At 46.3% G+C, this 13,770-nt stretch overlaps 1 protein-coding gene across 1 annotated transcript; it reads left to right on the top strand.

Annotated features, from left to right (window-relative positions):
• Positions 1-12,391: 12,391 nt before the first annotated feature.
• MAS1 (MAS1 proto-oncogene, G protein-coupled receptor) lies at positions 12,392-13,387 on the top strand. The gene has a single exon (XM_075342698.1). The coding sequence runs from the start codon at positions 12,434-12,436 to the stop codon at positions 13,385-13,387; it is 954 nt and encodes a 317-aa protein (XP_075198813.1). The 5' UTR covers positions 12,392-12,433.
• The last annotated feature ends 383 nt before the right edge of the window (positions 13,388-13,770 follow it).

Below are 13,770 nucleotides of genomic sequence, written 5' to 3'. Positions count from 1 at the left end.
ACTAGTGCCAAGACATTTGCAGAGCGCATCTGCCTGCGTTGCACACTCCAACTAATTATAACTAAGCCATTATACTAGCACACACTCAGTGTACCTAGTGGCATCCTATACGTGGCTATTGGACTTTGCTATAGTCCCACTAGTGCCAAGACATTTGCAGAGCGCATCTGCCTGCGTTGCACACTCCAACTAATTATAACTAAGCCATTATACTAGCAAACACTTAGTGTACCTAGTGGCATCCTATACGTGGCTATTGGACTTTGCTTTAGTCCCACTAGTGCCAAGACATTTGCAGAACGCATCTGCCTGCGTTGCACACTCCAACTAATTATAACTAAGCCATTATACTAGCACACACTCAGTGTACCTAGTGGCATCCTATACGTGGTTATTGGACTTTGCTATAGTCCCACTAGTGCCAAGACATTTGCAGAGCGCATCTGCCTGCGTTGCACACTCCAACTAATTATAACTAAGCCATTATACTAGCACACACTCAGTGTACCTAGTGGCATCCTATACGTGGCTATTGGACTTTGCTATAGTCCCACTAGTGCCAAGACATTTGCAGAGCGCATCTGCCTGCGTTGCACACTCCAACTAATTATAACTAAGCCATTATACTAGCAAACACTTAGTGTACCTAGTGGCATCCTATACGTGGCTATTGGACTTTGCTATAGTCCCACTAGTGCCAAGACATTTGCAGAGCGCATCTGCCTGCGTTGCACACTCCAACTAATTATAACTAAGCCATTATACTAGCACACACTCAGTGTACCTAGTGGCATCCTATACGTGGCTATTGGACTTTGCTATAGTCCCACTAGTGCCAAGACATTTGCAGAGCGCATCTGCCTGCGTTGCACACTCCAACTAATTATAACTAAGCCATTATACTAGCAAACACTTAATGTACCTAGTGGCATCCTATACGTGGCTATTGGACTTTGCTATAGTCCCACTAGTGCCAAGACATTTGTAGAGCGCATCTGCCTGCGTTGCACACTCCAACTAATTATAACTAAGCCATTATACTAGCAAACACTTAATGTACCTAGTGGCATCCTATACGTGGCTATTGGACTTTGCTATAGTCCCACTAGTGCCAAGACATTTGCAGAGCGCATCTGCCTGCGTTGCACACTCCAACTAATTATAACTAAGCCATTATACTAGCAAACACTTAGTGTACCTAGTGGCATCCTATACGTGGCTATTGGACTTTGCTATAGTCCCACTAGTGCCAAGACATTTGCAGAGCGCATCTGCCTGCGTTGCACACTCCAACTAATTATAACTAAGCCATTATACTAGCACACACTCAGTGTACCTAGTGGCATCCTATACGTGGCTATTGGACTTTGCTATAGTCCCACTACTGCCAAGACATTTGCAGAGCGCATCTGCCTGCGTTGCACACTCCAACTAATTATAACTAAGCCATTATACTAGCAAACACTTAGTGTACCTAGTGGCATCCTATACGTGGCTATTGGACTTTGCTATAGTCCCACTAGTGCCAAGACATTTGCAGAGCGCATCTGCCTGCGTTGCACACTCCAACTAATTATAACTAAGCCATTATACTAGCACACACTCAGTGTACCTAGTGGCATCCTATACGTGGCTATTGGACTTTGCTATAGTCCCACTAGTGCCAAGACATTTGCAGAGCGCATCTGCCTGCGTTGCACACTCCAACTAATTATAACTAAGCCATTATACTAGCAAACACTTAGTGTACCTAGTGGCATCCTATACGTGGCTATTGGACTTTGCTATAGTCCCACTAGTGCCAAGACATTTGCAGAGTGCATCTGCCTGCGTTGCACACTCCAACTAATTATAACTAAGCCATTATACTAGCACACACTCAGTGTACCTAGTGGCATCCTATACGTGGCTATTGGACTTTGCTATAGTCCCACTAGTGCCAAGACATTTGCAGAGCGCATCTGCCTGCGTTGCACACTCCAACTAATTATAACTAAGCCATTATACTAGCACACACTCAGTGTACCTAGTGGCATCCTATACGTGGCTATTGGACTTTGCTATAGTCCCACTAGTGCCAAGACATTTGCAGAGCGCATCTGCCTGCGTTGCACACTCCAACTAATTATAACTAAGCCATTATACTAGCACACACTCAGTGTACCTAGTGGCATCCTATACGTGGCTATTGGACTTTGCTATAGTCCCACTACTGCCAAGACATTTGCAGAGCGCATCTGCCTGCGTTGCACACTCCAACTAATTATAACTAAGCCATTATACTAGCAAACACTCAGTGTACCTAGTGGCATCCTATACGTGGCTATTGGACTTTGCTATAGTCCCACTAGTGCCAAGACATTTGCAGAGCGCATCTGCCTGCGTTGCACACTCCAACTAATTATAACTAAGCCATTATACTAGCACACACTCAGTGTACCTAGTGGCATCCTATACGTGGCTATTGGACTTTGCTATAGTCCCACTAGTGCCAAGACATTTGCAGAGCGCATCTGCCTGCGTTGCACACTCCAACTAATTATAACTAAGCCATTATACTAGCAAACACTTAGTGTACCTAGTGGCATCCTATACGTGGCTATTGGACTTTGCTATAGTCCCACTAGTGCCAAGACATTTGCAGAGCGCATCTGCCTGCGTTGCACACTCCAACTAATTATAACTAAGCCATTATACTAGCACACACTCAGTGTACCTAGTGGCATCCTATACGTGGCTATTGGACTTTGCTATAGTCCCACTAGTGCCAAGACATTTGCAGAGCGCATCTGCCTGCGTTGCACACTCCAACTAATTATAACTAAGCCATTATACTAGCAAACACTTAGTGTACCTAGTGGCATCCTATACGTGGCTATTGGACTTTGCTATAGTCCCACTAGTGCCAAGACATTTGCAGAGCGCATCTGCCTGCGTTGCACACTCCAACTAATTATAACTAAGCCATTATACTAGCACACACTCAGTGTACCTAGTGGCATCCTATACGTGGCTATTGGACTTTGCTATAGTCCCACTAGTGCCAAGACATTTGCAGAGCGCATCTGCCTGCGTTGCACACTCCAACTAATTATAACTAAGCCATTATACTAGCAAACACTTAGTGTACCTAGTGGCATCCTATACGTGGCTATTGGACTTTGCTATAGTCCCACTAGTGCCAAGACATTTGCAGAGCGCATCTGCCTGCGTTGCACACTCCAACTAATTATAACTAAGCCATTATACTAGCAAACACTCAGTGTACCTAGTGGCATCCTATACGTGGCTATTGGACTTTGCTTTAGTCCCACTAGTGCCAAGACATTTGCAGCACGTCTGCCTGCGTTGCACACTCCAACTAATTATAACTAAGTTACATTGTCAGGGATATTTATTCTTTATTATTCTGCTGTTAATAAAGCTAGACCACCACTGCAATCTTCACCACCTCTCAATTTTTACTACCACATTTTCAGTCCACAATCTTGTCGCAATCAACATGAGTGGCAAAATGACAGATGCTGGTGGAAAGGGGAAGAGGCGTGGTGGAAAAGGCAAAAAAGGTTTTGTCAGTGGGGAAGGTGGCAAAGCTCCATTATCATCTGCTGCAGATAGACCATCTACTAGCAAAAGTAAGATGTCTACTACTTATTGTGGACAATCCGATGTGCTCCCTTTTTTACGGACACGAACAAGAGGAACAAAGGTAGATGATGGGCAAAAAAGGAAAATGCTTGAATGGATCTCAAGTGGTCCAACAAGTGCCCTCTCAGCCACTTCAAGTACCGCATCCAAAAAACACCAGTCCTCTGAGTTGTCATCCCAATCACACTTGATTTCTCCCAGCTCTGAAGTCTCCATCAGCCCTGCACAGTATGGTGGAACTGAGATGGCTGAGTCTGCAGAGCTGTTCAGTCACACTATAGCCTGGGAATCAGAGGTCTGCTCCCAAGCTACAGTGAGTACAGAACAGGAAATGGTCTGCAGTGATGCCCAGAACCTTTGTGACTCTGATTCAGGCCGTGAGGACCAAGTTTCTGAGCATAATGTTGACCCTTTGTCACAAACTGTAACACCTGTGGTTATAGACAATGAGGAACATACTGATGAAGATGAGACGCAGATACCCGATTGGGATGACAACTTAAATATTCGGTCAGGGCAAGAAGAGGCTCGGTCTGAGGGGGAGGGGAGTGCAAACACAACAATTGATGATGACGTTCTAGATCCCACCTACTGTCAACCCCCAGTCAGGCACTCGAGGAGGTCAACAGAGGCGGTGGAGGAGGATGCAACCGACGACGAAGTTACCTTGCGCCTTCCTGGAAAGAGTCGGAGCACTGGTAGCACGTCTACAACTGCATCCTCAGCCACCACTCTGCCTATGAGCATTATTCGGGGTGGATCAACAGGTCGCATGGCCTCTAAGCCTTGCCTAGCCTGGTCCTTTTTTCACATCGAAAAAGATCGCCCAACTCATGTGATATGTAACATTTGTCATGATTCTGTTAGTAGAGGTCAAAACCTCAGCAGTTTGACAACTTCTTCCATGAATCGTCACATGACTAAATATCATAAGTCCCGGTGGGAAGCTCACCGTGCTGCAATGCGGCCTAGCGGAGCGATCCATCCACCGCCCGCCCCTTCCAGTGCATCCGCGCGCTCTTCATCTTCTAGGACTGTGGGGACAGCTGTCACACCTGTTTTTCCACGCAAAACTTCCACCACTGTAACCGCAACAGGCAGTTTGCTTGTAAGGTCGTCAGTTGGTTTGGAAGGGGAAACAAGTGAGTGTGTACAGCTCTCTCAGACATCGATAGCACCAACGTTGGATGAAGGCAACATCATGTCTCCGCCTGCACTTTCCTCACAAACCTGCATTTTTCCAGGGACACCCTACTCAACACCGTCTACACACAGCAGCCAGATCTCTGTCCCTCAGATGTGGTCAAATAAAAGGCCACTTCCTCCGACCCATGACAAAGCTAAGAGGTTGACTCTATCCCTCTGTAAGCTGTTGGCTACCGAAATGCTGCCTTTCCGCCTAGTGGACACACAGGATTTTAGAGACCTTATGTCTGTCGCTGTGCCCCAGTACCAGATGCCTAGTCGCCACTACTTCTCTAAGAAAGGTGTGCCCGCGCTACACCAGCATGTCGCACACAACATCACCGCTTCCTTGAGAAACTCTGTGTGTGAACGGGTGCATTTCACCACCGATACTTGGACCAGTAAGCATGGACAGGGACGTTACATGTCGCTGACTGGGCACTGGGTAACTATGGTGATAGATGGTGAAGGGTCTGCTGCACAAGTCTTGCCGTCCCCACGACTTGTGTGTCAATCCTCTGTCTGTCCAAGTTCCGCCACTGCTTCTGCATCCTCCACCTCATCTGGGTCCTCCACCTCCGCCCCAAGCCTGCCTGGTCAGGCCACCAGCGTTCTCACTGCGCAGAAGGAATCACGCACCCCTCATTACTATGCTGGCAGCAGAGCGCAACGGCATCAGGCGGTCTTTAGCTTGACATGTCTTGGTAATAAGAGTCACACAGCTGAGGAGTTGTGGTCAGCTCTGCGGTCCGAGTTTAATAAATGGTTGTCTCCACTCAACCTGCAGCCTGGTAAGGCCGTGTGCGACAATGCTGCAAACCTGGGTGCGGCCCTTCGCCTGGGCAAGGTGACACACGTACCTTGTATGGCTCACGTGTTGAACCTTGTCGTGCAGCAATTTTTAACACACTATCCCGGCCTAGATGGCCTTCTGAACAGGGCACGAAAACTGTCTGCTCACTTCCGCCGTTCAAGCGCCGCAGCTGAGCGACTTGCATCGCTCCAGAAGTCTTTCGGCCTGCCGGTTCATCGCCTGAAATGCGATGTGGCGACACGCTGGAATTCAACTCTCCACATGTTACAGCGACTGTGGCAGCACCGCAGAGCCCTGGTGCAATACGTCATGACGTATAGCCTGGGCCAACGAGATGCAGAGGTGGGGCAGATCACCCTGATGGAGTGGTCTCAGATCAAGGACCTATGCACCCTTCTGCACAGTTTCGACATGGCGACGAATATGTTTAGCGCTGACAATGCCATTATCAGCATGACGATTCCAGTCATTTACATGCTGGAGCACACGCTAAACACTATTCGGAGTCAGGGGGTGGGACAACATGAAGGGGAGGAACTACAGGAGGATTCATATGCGCAAGGGACAACAACATCACCAAGGTCCAGACGTTCATCATCACCAACGCAGCAGGCATGGGACCAAGGGGGACAGGGATCGACAAGGGCGCATAGTAGCAGGCGAAATGTTGAGCAAGGTGCAGGAGAACATGAAGAAATGGAGGACGAACTGTCCATGGACATGGAAGACTCAGCGGATGAGGGAGACCTTGGTCAAATTTCAGTTGAAAGAGGTTGGGGTCAGATGTCAGAGGAAGAAAGAACGGGTAGCACCTCTATGCCACAAACACAGCGTGGACTTGGTCCGCATGGCTGCGCAAGACACATGAGTGCCTTTTTGTTGCACTACCTCCAACATGACAGTCGTATTGTCAAAATTAGAAGTGATGATGACTACTGGATTGCCACACTATTAGATCCCCGGTACAAGTCCAAATTTTGTGACATAATTCCAGCCATAGAAAGGGACGCACGTATGCAGGAGTATCAGCAGAAGCTGTTACTAGATCTTAGCTCGGCTTTTCCACCAAACAACCGTGCAGGTGCAGGGAGTGAATCTCCCAGTTGTAACTTGACAAACATGGGACGGTCTCGTCATCTTCAACAGTCTACCCGTACCAGTAGGACCGTATCTGGTGCCGGTAACAGCAATTTTATGGAATCTTTTCATAATTTTTTTAGACCCTCTTTTGCAAGGCCACCAGAGACAACAAGTCTGACACATAGTCAACGGCTGGAGAGGATGATACAGGAGTATCTCCAAATGAACATCGATGCCATGACTGTGCAACTGGAGCCTTGCTCCTTTTGGGCTTCAAACCTAGAAAAATGGCCAGAGCTCGCAACTTACGCCTTGGAGATTTTGTCGTGTCCAGCTGCCAGCGTTGTCTCTGAACGTGTATTCAGTGCTGCTGGGTGTGTGCTGACAGATAAGCGCACGCGTCTGTCCAGTGACAATGTGGACAGACTGACGTTCATCAAAATGAACAAGTCATGGATCCAGAAGGAATTTACTACCCCTGTGTCATCCTGGGGAGAGTAAATGCTTGTTGATTTGGAATGTGCTTGATGCAAATCAAAACATCCTGTTTGCAACTAGGGCACAAGTGCTGCCACTGAATGGGTGGGTGTGTGGGGCCCAATTTTTGGAAAAAAAGGGAGACTCCGCTTGGAGTAACCCTTGCTTACATTGTTTTTAAAAGAAGCCAAGATGAACAGAGCTGGGATCAGGAAAGACTTTGCTACCTACCCTGGTGTCATCCTGGGGACGGTTAATTATGGCGTATTTTTGAATGTGCTTGATGCAAATCTAGCTGTGAAGTGTACAACTGGGGCACAACTGCTGCCACTGAATGGGTGGGTGTGTGGGGCCCAATTTTTGGAAAAAAAGGGAGACTCCGCTTGGAGTAACCCTTGCTTGCTGTGTTTTTAAAAGAAGCCAAGATGAACAGAGCTGGGATCAGGAAAGACTTTGCTACCTACCCCGGTGTCATCCTGGGGACGGATAAGAATGACGTATTTTTGAATGTGCTTGATGCAAATCTAGCTGTGAAGTGTACAACTGGGGCACAACTGCTGCCACTGAATGGGTGGGTGTGTGGGGCCCAATTTTTGGAAAAAAAGGGAGACTCCGCTTGGAGTAACCCTTGCTTGCTGTGTTTTTAAAAGAAGCCAAGATGAACAGAGCTGGGATCAGGAAAGACTTTGCTACCTACCCCGGTGTCATCCTGGGGACGCATAAGAATGACGTATTTTTGAATGTGCTTGATGCAAATCTAGCTGTGAAGTGTACAACTGGGGCACAACTGCTGCCACTGAATGGGTGGGTGTGTGGGGCCCAATTTTTGGAAAAAAAGGGAGACTCCGCTTGGAGTAACCCTTGCTTGCTGTGTTTTTAAAAGAAGCCAAGATGAACAGAGCTGGGATCAGGAAAGACTTTGCTACCTACCCCGGTGTCATCCTGGGGACGGATAAGAATGACGTATTTTTGAATGTGCTTGATGCAAATCTAGCTGTGAAGTGTACAACTGGGGCACAACTGCTGCCACTGAATGGGTGGGTGTGTGGGGCCCAATTTTTGGAAAAAAAGGGAGACTCCGCTTGGAGTAACCCTTGCTTGCTGTGTTTTTAAAAGAAGCCAAGATGAACAGAGCTGGGATCAGGAAAGACTTTGCTACCTACCCCGGTGTCATCCTGGGGACGGATAAGAATGACGTATTTTTGAATGTGCTTGATGCAAATCTAGCTGTGAAGTGTACAACTGGGGCACAACTGCTGCCACTGAATGGGTGGGTGTGTGGGGCCCAATTTTTGGAAAAAAAGGGAGACTCCGCTTGGAGTAACCCTTGCTTGATGTGTTTTTAAAAGAAGCCAAGATGAACAGAGCTGGGATCAGGAAAGACTTTGCTACCTACCCCGGTGTCATCCTGGCGACGGATAAGAATGGCGTATTTTTGAATGTGCTTGATGCAAATGTAGCTGTGAAGTGTACAACTAGGGCACAACTGCTGCCACTGAAGGGGTGGGTGTGTGTGGGGCCCAATTTTTGGAAAAAAGGGAGACTCCGCTTGGAGTAACCCTTGCTTACATTGTTTTTAAAAGAAGCCAAGATGAACAAGTCATGGGTCAGCAAAGACTTTGCTACCTACCCCGGTGTCATCCTGGGGATGGATAAGAATGGCGTATTTTTGAATGTGCTTGATGCAAATGTAGCTGTGAAGTGTACAACTAGGGCACAACTGCTGCCACTGAAGGGGTGGGTGTGTGTGGGGCCCAATTTTTGGAAAAAAGGGAGACTCCGCTTGGAGTAACCCTTGCTTGATGTGTTTTTAAAAGAAGCCAAGATGAACAGAGCTGGGATCAGGAAAGACTTTGCTACCTACCCCGGTGTCATCCTGGGGACGGATAAGAATGACGTATTTTTGAATGTGCTTGATGCAAATCTAGCTGTGAAGTGTACAACTGGGGCACAACTGCTGCCACTGAATGGGTGGGTGTGTGGGGCCCAATTTTTGGAAAAAAAGGGAGACTCCACTTGGAGTAACCCTTGCTTGATGTGTTTTTAAAAGAAGCCAAGATGAACAGAGCTGGGATCAGGAAAGACTTTGCTACCTACCCCGGTGTCATCCTGGGGACGGATAAGAATGGCGTATTTTTGAATGTGCTTGATGCAAATGTAGCTGTGAAGTGTACAACTAGGGCACAACTGCTGCCACTGAAGGGGTGGGTGTGTGTGGGGCCCAATTTTTGGAAAAAAGGGAGACTCCGCTTGGAGTAACCCTTGATTGCTGTGTTTTTTATAAATGATCCAAGCTGCACAGAGCTGGGATCAGGAAAGACTTAGCTACCTACCCTGGTGTCATCCTGGGGACGGTTAATTATGGCGTATTTTTGAATGTGCTTGATGCAAATCTAGCTGTGAAGTGTGCAACTGGGGCACAAGTGCTACCACTGAAGGGGTGGGTGTGTGTGTGGCCCAATTTTTGGAAAAAAGGGAGACTCCGCTTGGAGTCACCTTGCGGTGTTTTACATGATTTTAGAAGGGCGTGCCATGCCTATATCTGTGTGTCCTCCTCTTTTTCCTTGTCCAGCTGTTTTGTTTTCGCATGAGTATATGTCCTTGTCACTTTCCAATGTGTTTGAGTTGTTTGTCACCTTTAGGACACCTTTGAGGGTGTTTTCTATGTGTTTTTCTGTGTTTGTGATTGCCTGCCATTGTTTCCTATGCAGTTCGAGTTCGGTTCGTCGAACGTTCGACGAACCGAACTCGAACGGGAGGTCCGTTCGGCGAACCAACCTCGAGCCGAACCGCGACCGGTTCGCTCATCTCTAGTATTTGCCCCTCATCAGTGTGGAGTAGGAATCTGGCTAGTGGGGGCAATGCCTAGTAAAAGACTACTTAAGCAAGCATTGTTGACCTTAGGGAGATCAACATATCCACTGCGGAGACACCATCACGTGTTTCTCAACGCAGTGATTCTAGATCAACGCCTCCTGGGCTAATACCCCGAAACAGCTGTCTGTGGATGGATACCATGTTTGGTATAGGTGGTCTCCTTGACTGGAGACTGCCCTTCCCATGGTTATTCCTTCCCGGTGAAAGACCTGGCTAGTTTCCTGGCAGCGTTGAGAAAAACGTGATGGTGTCTCCGCGGCTTTCTTATTTGCATACTTCCCGGGTGTGTTGATCTAGACTCACTGCGTTGAGAAACACGTGATGGTGTCTCCGCAGTGGATATGTTGATCTCCCTAAGGTCAACAATGCTTGCTTAAGTAGTCTTTTACTAGGCATTGCCCCCACTAGCCAAATTCCTACTCCACACTGATGAGGGGCAAATACCCCGAAACGGCTGTCTGTGGATGGATACCATGTTTGGTATAGGTGGTCTCCTTGACTAGAGACTGCCCTTCCCGTGGTTGTTCCTTCCCGGTGAAAGACCTGGCTAGTTTCCTGGCAGCGTTGAGAAACACGTGATGGTGTCTCATCGGCTTTCTTATTTGCATACTTCCCAGGGGGCGTTGATCTAGAATCACTGCGTGGAGAAACACGTGATGGTGTCTCTGCAGTGGATATGTTGATCTCCCTAAGGTCAACAATGCTTGCTTAAGTAGTCTTTTACTAGGCATTGCCCCCACTAGCCAGATTCCTACTCCACACTGATGAGGGGCAAATACCCCGAAACGGCTGTCTGTGGATGGATACTATGTTTGGTATAGGTGGTCTCCTTGACTGGAGACTGCCCTTCCCATGGTTGTTCCTTCCCGGTGAAAGACCTGGCTAGTTTCCTGGCAGCGTTGAGAAACACGTGATGGTGTCTCCGTGGCTTTCTTATTTGCATAGGGGGCCATAGGCAGCACAGGGGAATGTGTGCAATCCATAGGGGGCCATAAGCAGCACAGGGGAATGTGTGCAATCCATAGGGGGCCATAGGCAGCATAGGGGACTGTGTGCAATCCATAGGGGGCCATAGGCAGCACAGGGAAATTTGTGCAATCCATAGGGGGCCATAGGCAGCACAGGGGAATGTGTGCAATCCATAGGGGGCCATAGGCAGCACAGGGAATGTGTGCAATCCATAGGGGGCCATAGGCAGCACAGGGAAATGTGTGCAATCCATAGGGGGCCATAGGCAGCACAGGGGAATGTATGCAATCCATAGGGGGCCATAGGCAGCACAGGGAATGTGTGCAATCCATAGGGGGCCATAGGCAGTACAGGGGAACGTCTGCCGGCACAAGGGGGCTATATTCAATATAAGGGGGCCATATCCAGATTAAGGGGGCCAATTTTAGGATGGGGGGCTACGAGGGACATATACCCTTTATGATTTGTTAGACGGAGACTGGCATTATAAGATGGACCCCATTTAACATTAAAAAAAAAATTCTCTTTTCCTTCACCAAATTTGGGGGTGCGTCTTATAATCAGGTGCGTCCTATAAAGCGAAAAATACGATATATACATACATTATATATATAAAATTTACTGCTAAATGATAATGACCTGCATTATTAAAGGTAATAATGTGCTCAATGGTGTAGTTACCAATCGTAACTTTCACCGCAGAAGCCATGAAGGCCATCATGTGAGGACTACACATTTGGGTGCTAAGCAAAAAGTAATGTATGTGAACCCCAGAGCAGCAGGTTATGTTGCTAAACAGGTGTTGTGTCCCTTCTGAATTCTGAAAGGCACTTATTGACTAAATAAACCAGATCTGTACCTCTGTGGGGCTGATTTATCAGTGCATTTAATTTTTTGGGGGGTCTAGTTTGTGCTGTGTTTTCTTAGCCTGTTTTTAATTTCTGCCTAATTCTTTTTTAATATGCAACTTTTTAAAACTCTTTTTAGGTGTTTATTTTTTTAATATCCATTATAATGGGTGAGATTTGAAGTTTCTGGATGTTTTCGGCTGATTCATCATTTGCGACTTTTCAAACAGTCACGATTTTTTGGTGCAAAATTACTGCTATTGTTCCAAAGAGATCTTATAAAAGTGACTTAAAAAATGCAAATAGTGAATTGAGGCCTATGTGTCTTCCAAAGTGCTGATGAATGTGACAGGAAAGGCATCAGTTACTATAAACAGCAGTTTAAAACTACTATTTCCTAACAGCAAATGTGAACATATGCCAATGTCATATTAAGGTTGGGCTTGTCATTTTATATTTTATAGGAATAAGAACACTGACATTCCCGAAAGAAACCTATCACATCTTTGGAAAGTCTCCTTTTTGTAAACTCATCATGGCTGAATCAGGAAACCTTACAAATAATGGTACTCATATTACATACAGACCTGATACCGTCACCTACTCCATTGTGGCTTGTTTTGCCATCATACTCTGCTTGCTGGGAATGATTGGAAACGCAATAGTGGCCTGGATTCTTGTATTTAACATAAAGAGGACCAAATACACCGTGTATATCCTTAACCTTGCCGTGGCTGACTTTTTCTACCTTTTCTTTGTTACTGTTGTCTTGCTACTGATGGTTGATAAAATGTTAAACCAGAAAAGTCCAACAAGTACGGCATTGCTTGCGTTAGAAATAATGTATGATTTTGGATACGGTGCCGGTATGCTCTTCCTTACAGCAATAAGTGTAGAACGATGCCTTTCTGTTCTCTTCCCGATATGGTATAAATGTTACCGGCCAAAACACTTATCGTCCATAACATGTGGGTTCATCTGGCTGCTGGGTGCCCTCCTGTCACTCCTGGATAACTTTATCTGCCCTCCACAGTCCTTCATGGCCTCAACTAAGGAGTGCACCGGAATCCAAATATTCTCAACAGTCCTGACTTTTGTCATTATCATACCTTTGATGCTTTTGTCCAGTTTTATTTTAATCTATATCATTAAAACTTCATCCAGTAAATCCAGAGCACCCAAGATCTACATTGCCATAATAATCACAGTTCTGGTTTTCCTCATTTCAGTGGCACCTATCAGATTGTTATGGTCTTTGCTCTTTTTCAAGTCATTCACAAACCAAATGTCTGCCATGGCATTCTTTTTTGCCACCACCTATTGTACTGCTTTTAACAGTAGTGCCAACCCTTTCATATACTTCTTTGTGGGCAGACAGAGGAAGAAGAGGTTTGGAGGTTCAATCAGTGGAGCGCTAAGTCGGGTGTTTAAGGATGATGAAACTGAGCAGACGACTGATGGAAACACGACCAGCGTTAGTATGAACTAAAGGTGCCGGCCACTCATACACCTGAATTTGAGGTTTTTTCAAGCATTCTAAGAAAAATAAAATAAGAGAACCTCTAAAAATGGTAATTATCTTACATACCGTAAGCAGGATACTTGTAATAATGGTTGAGCTGTTCATACAGAACTGAGAGTTCCACTACATTTTAGATTTATGGTACACAAACAGCAGAATATTACTGCACTTTATTGCTTTTCTTTTCTGATGGCAGCTTGGATTTTCACAAGTCAGAATTATAAGGCGCCAACTGCATAAGAGTACATCATGGAGACTGATAACAACACCAAATAAACCTGAGTATCACATGACATACAGGGCTTTATATCACATTTAAAGAAACCACAATAAAGATCTTATAAAAAATG

Source organism: Anomaloglossus baeobatrachus, chromosome 4 (genome assembly GCF_048569485.1).
Source record: "Anomaloglossus baeobatrachus isolate aAnoBae1 chromosome 4, aAnoBae1.hap1, whole genome shotgun sequence".
NCBI classification, from domain to species: domain Eukaryota; kingdom Metazoa; phylum Chordata; class Amphibia; order Anura; family Aromobatidae; genus Anomaloglossus; species Anomaloglossus baeobatrachus.
This window is presented reverse-complemented; position numbering and strand designations above follow the sequence as displayed.

Coding starts and splice junctions, on each gene's coding strand:
- MAS1 (XM_075342698.1), top strand. CDS start 12,434: ATGGCTGAATCAGGAAACCTTACAAATAATGGTACTCATATTACATAC.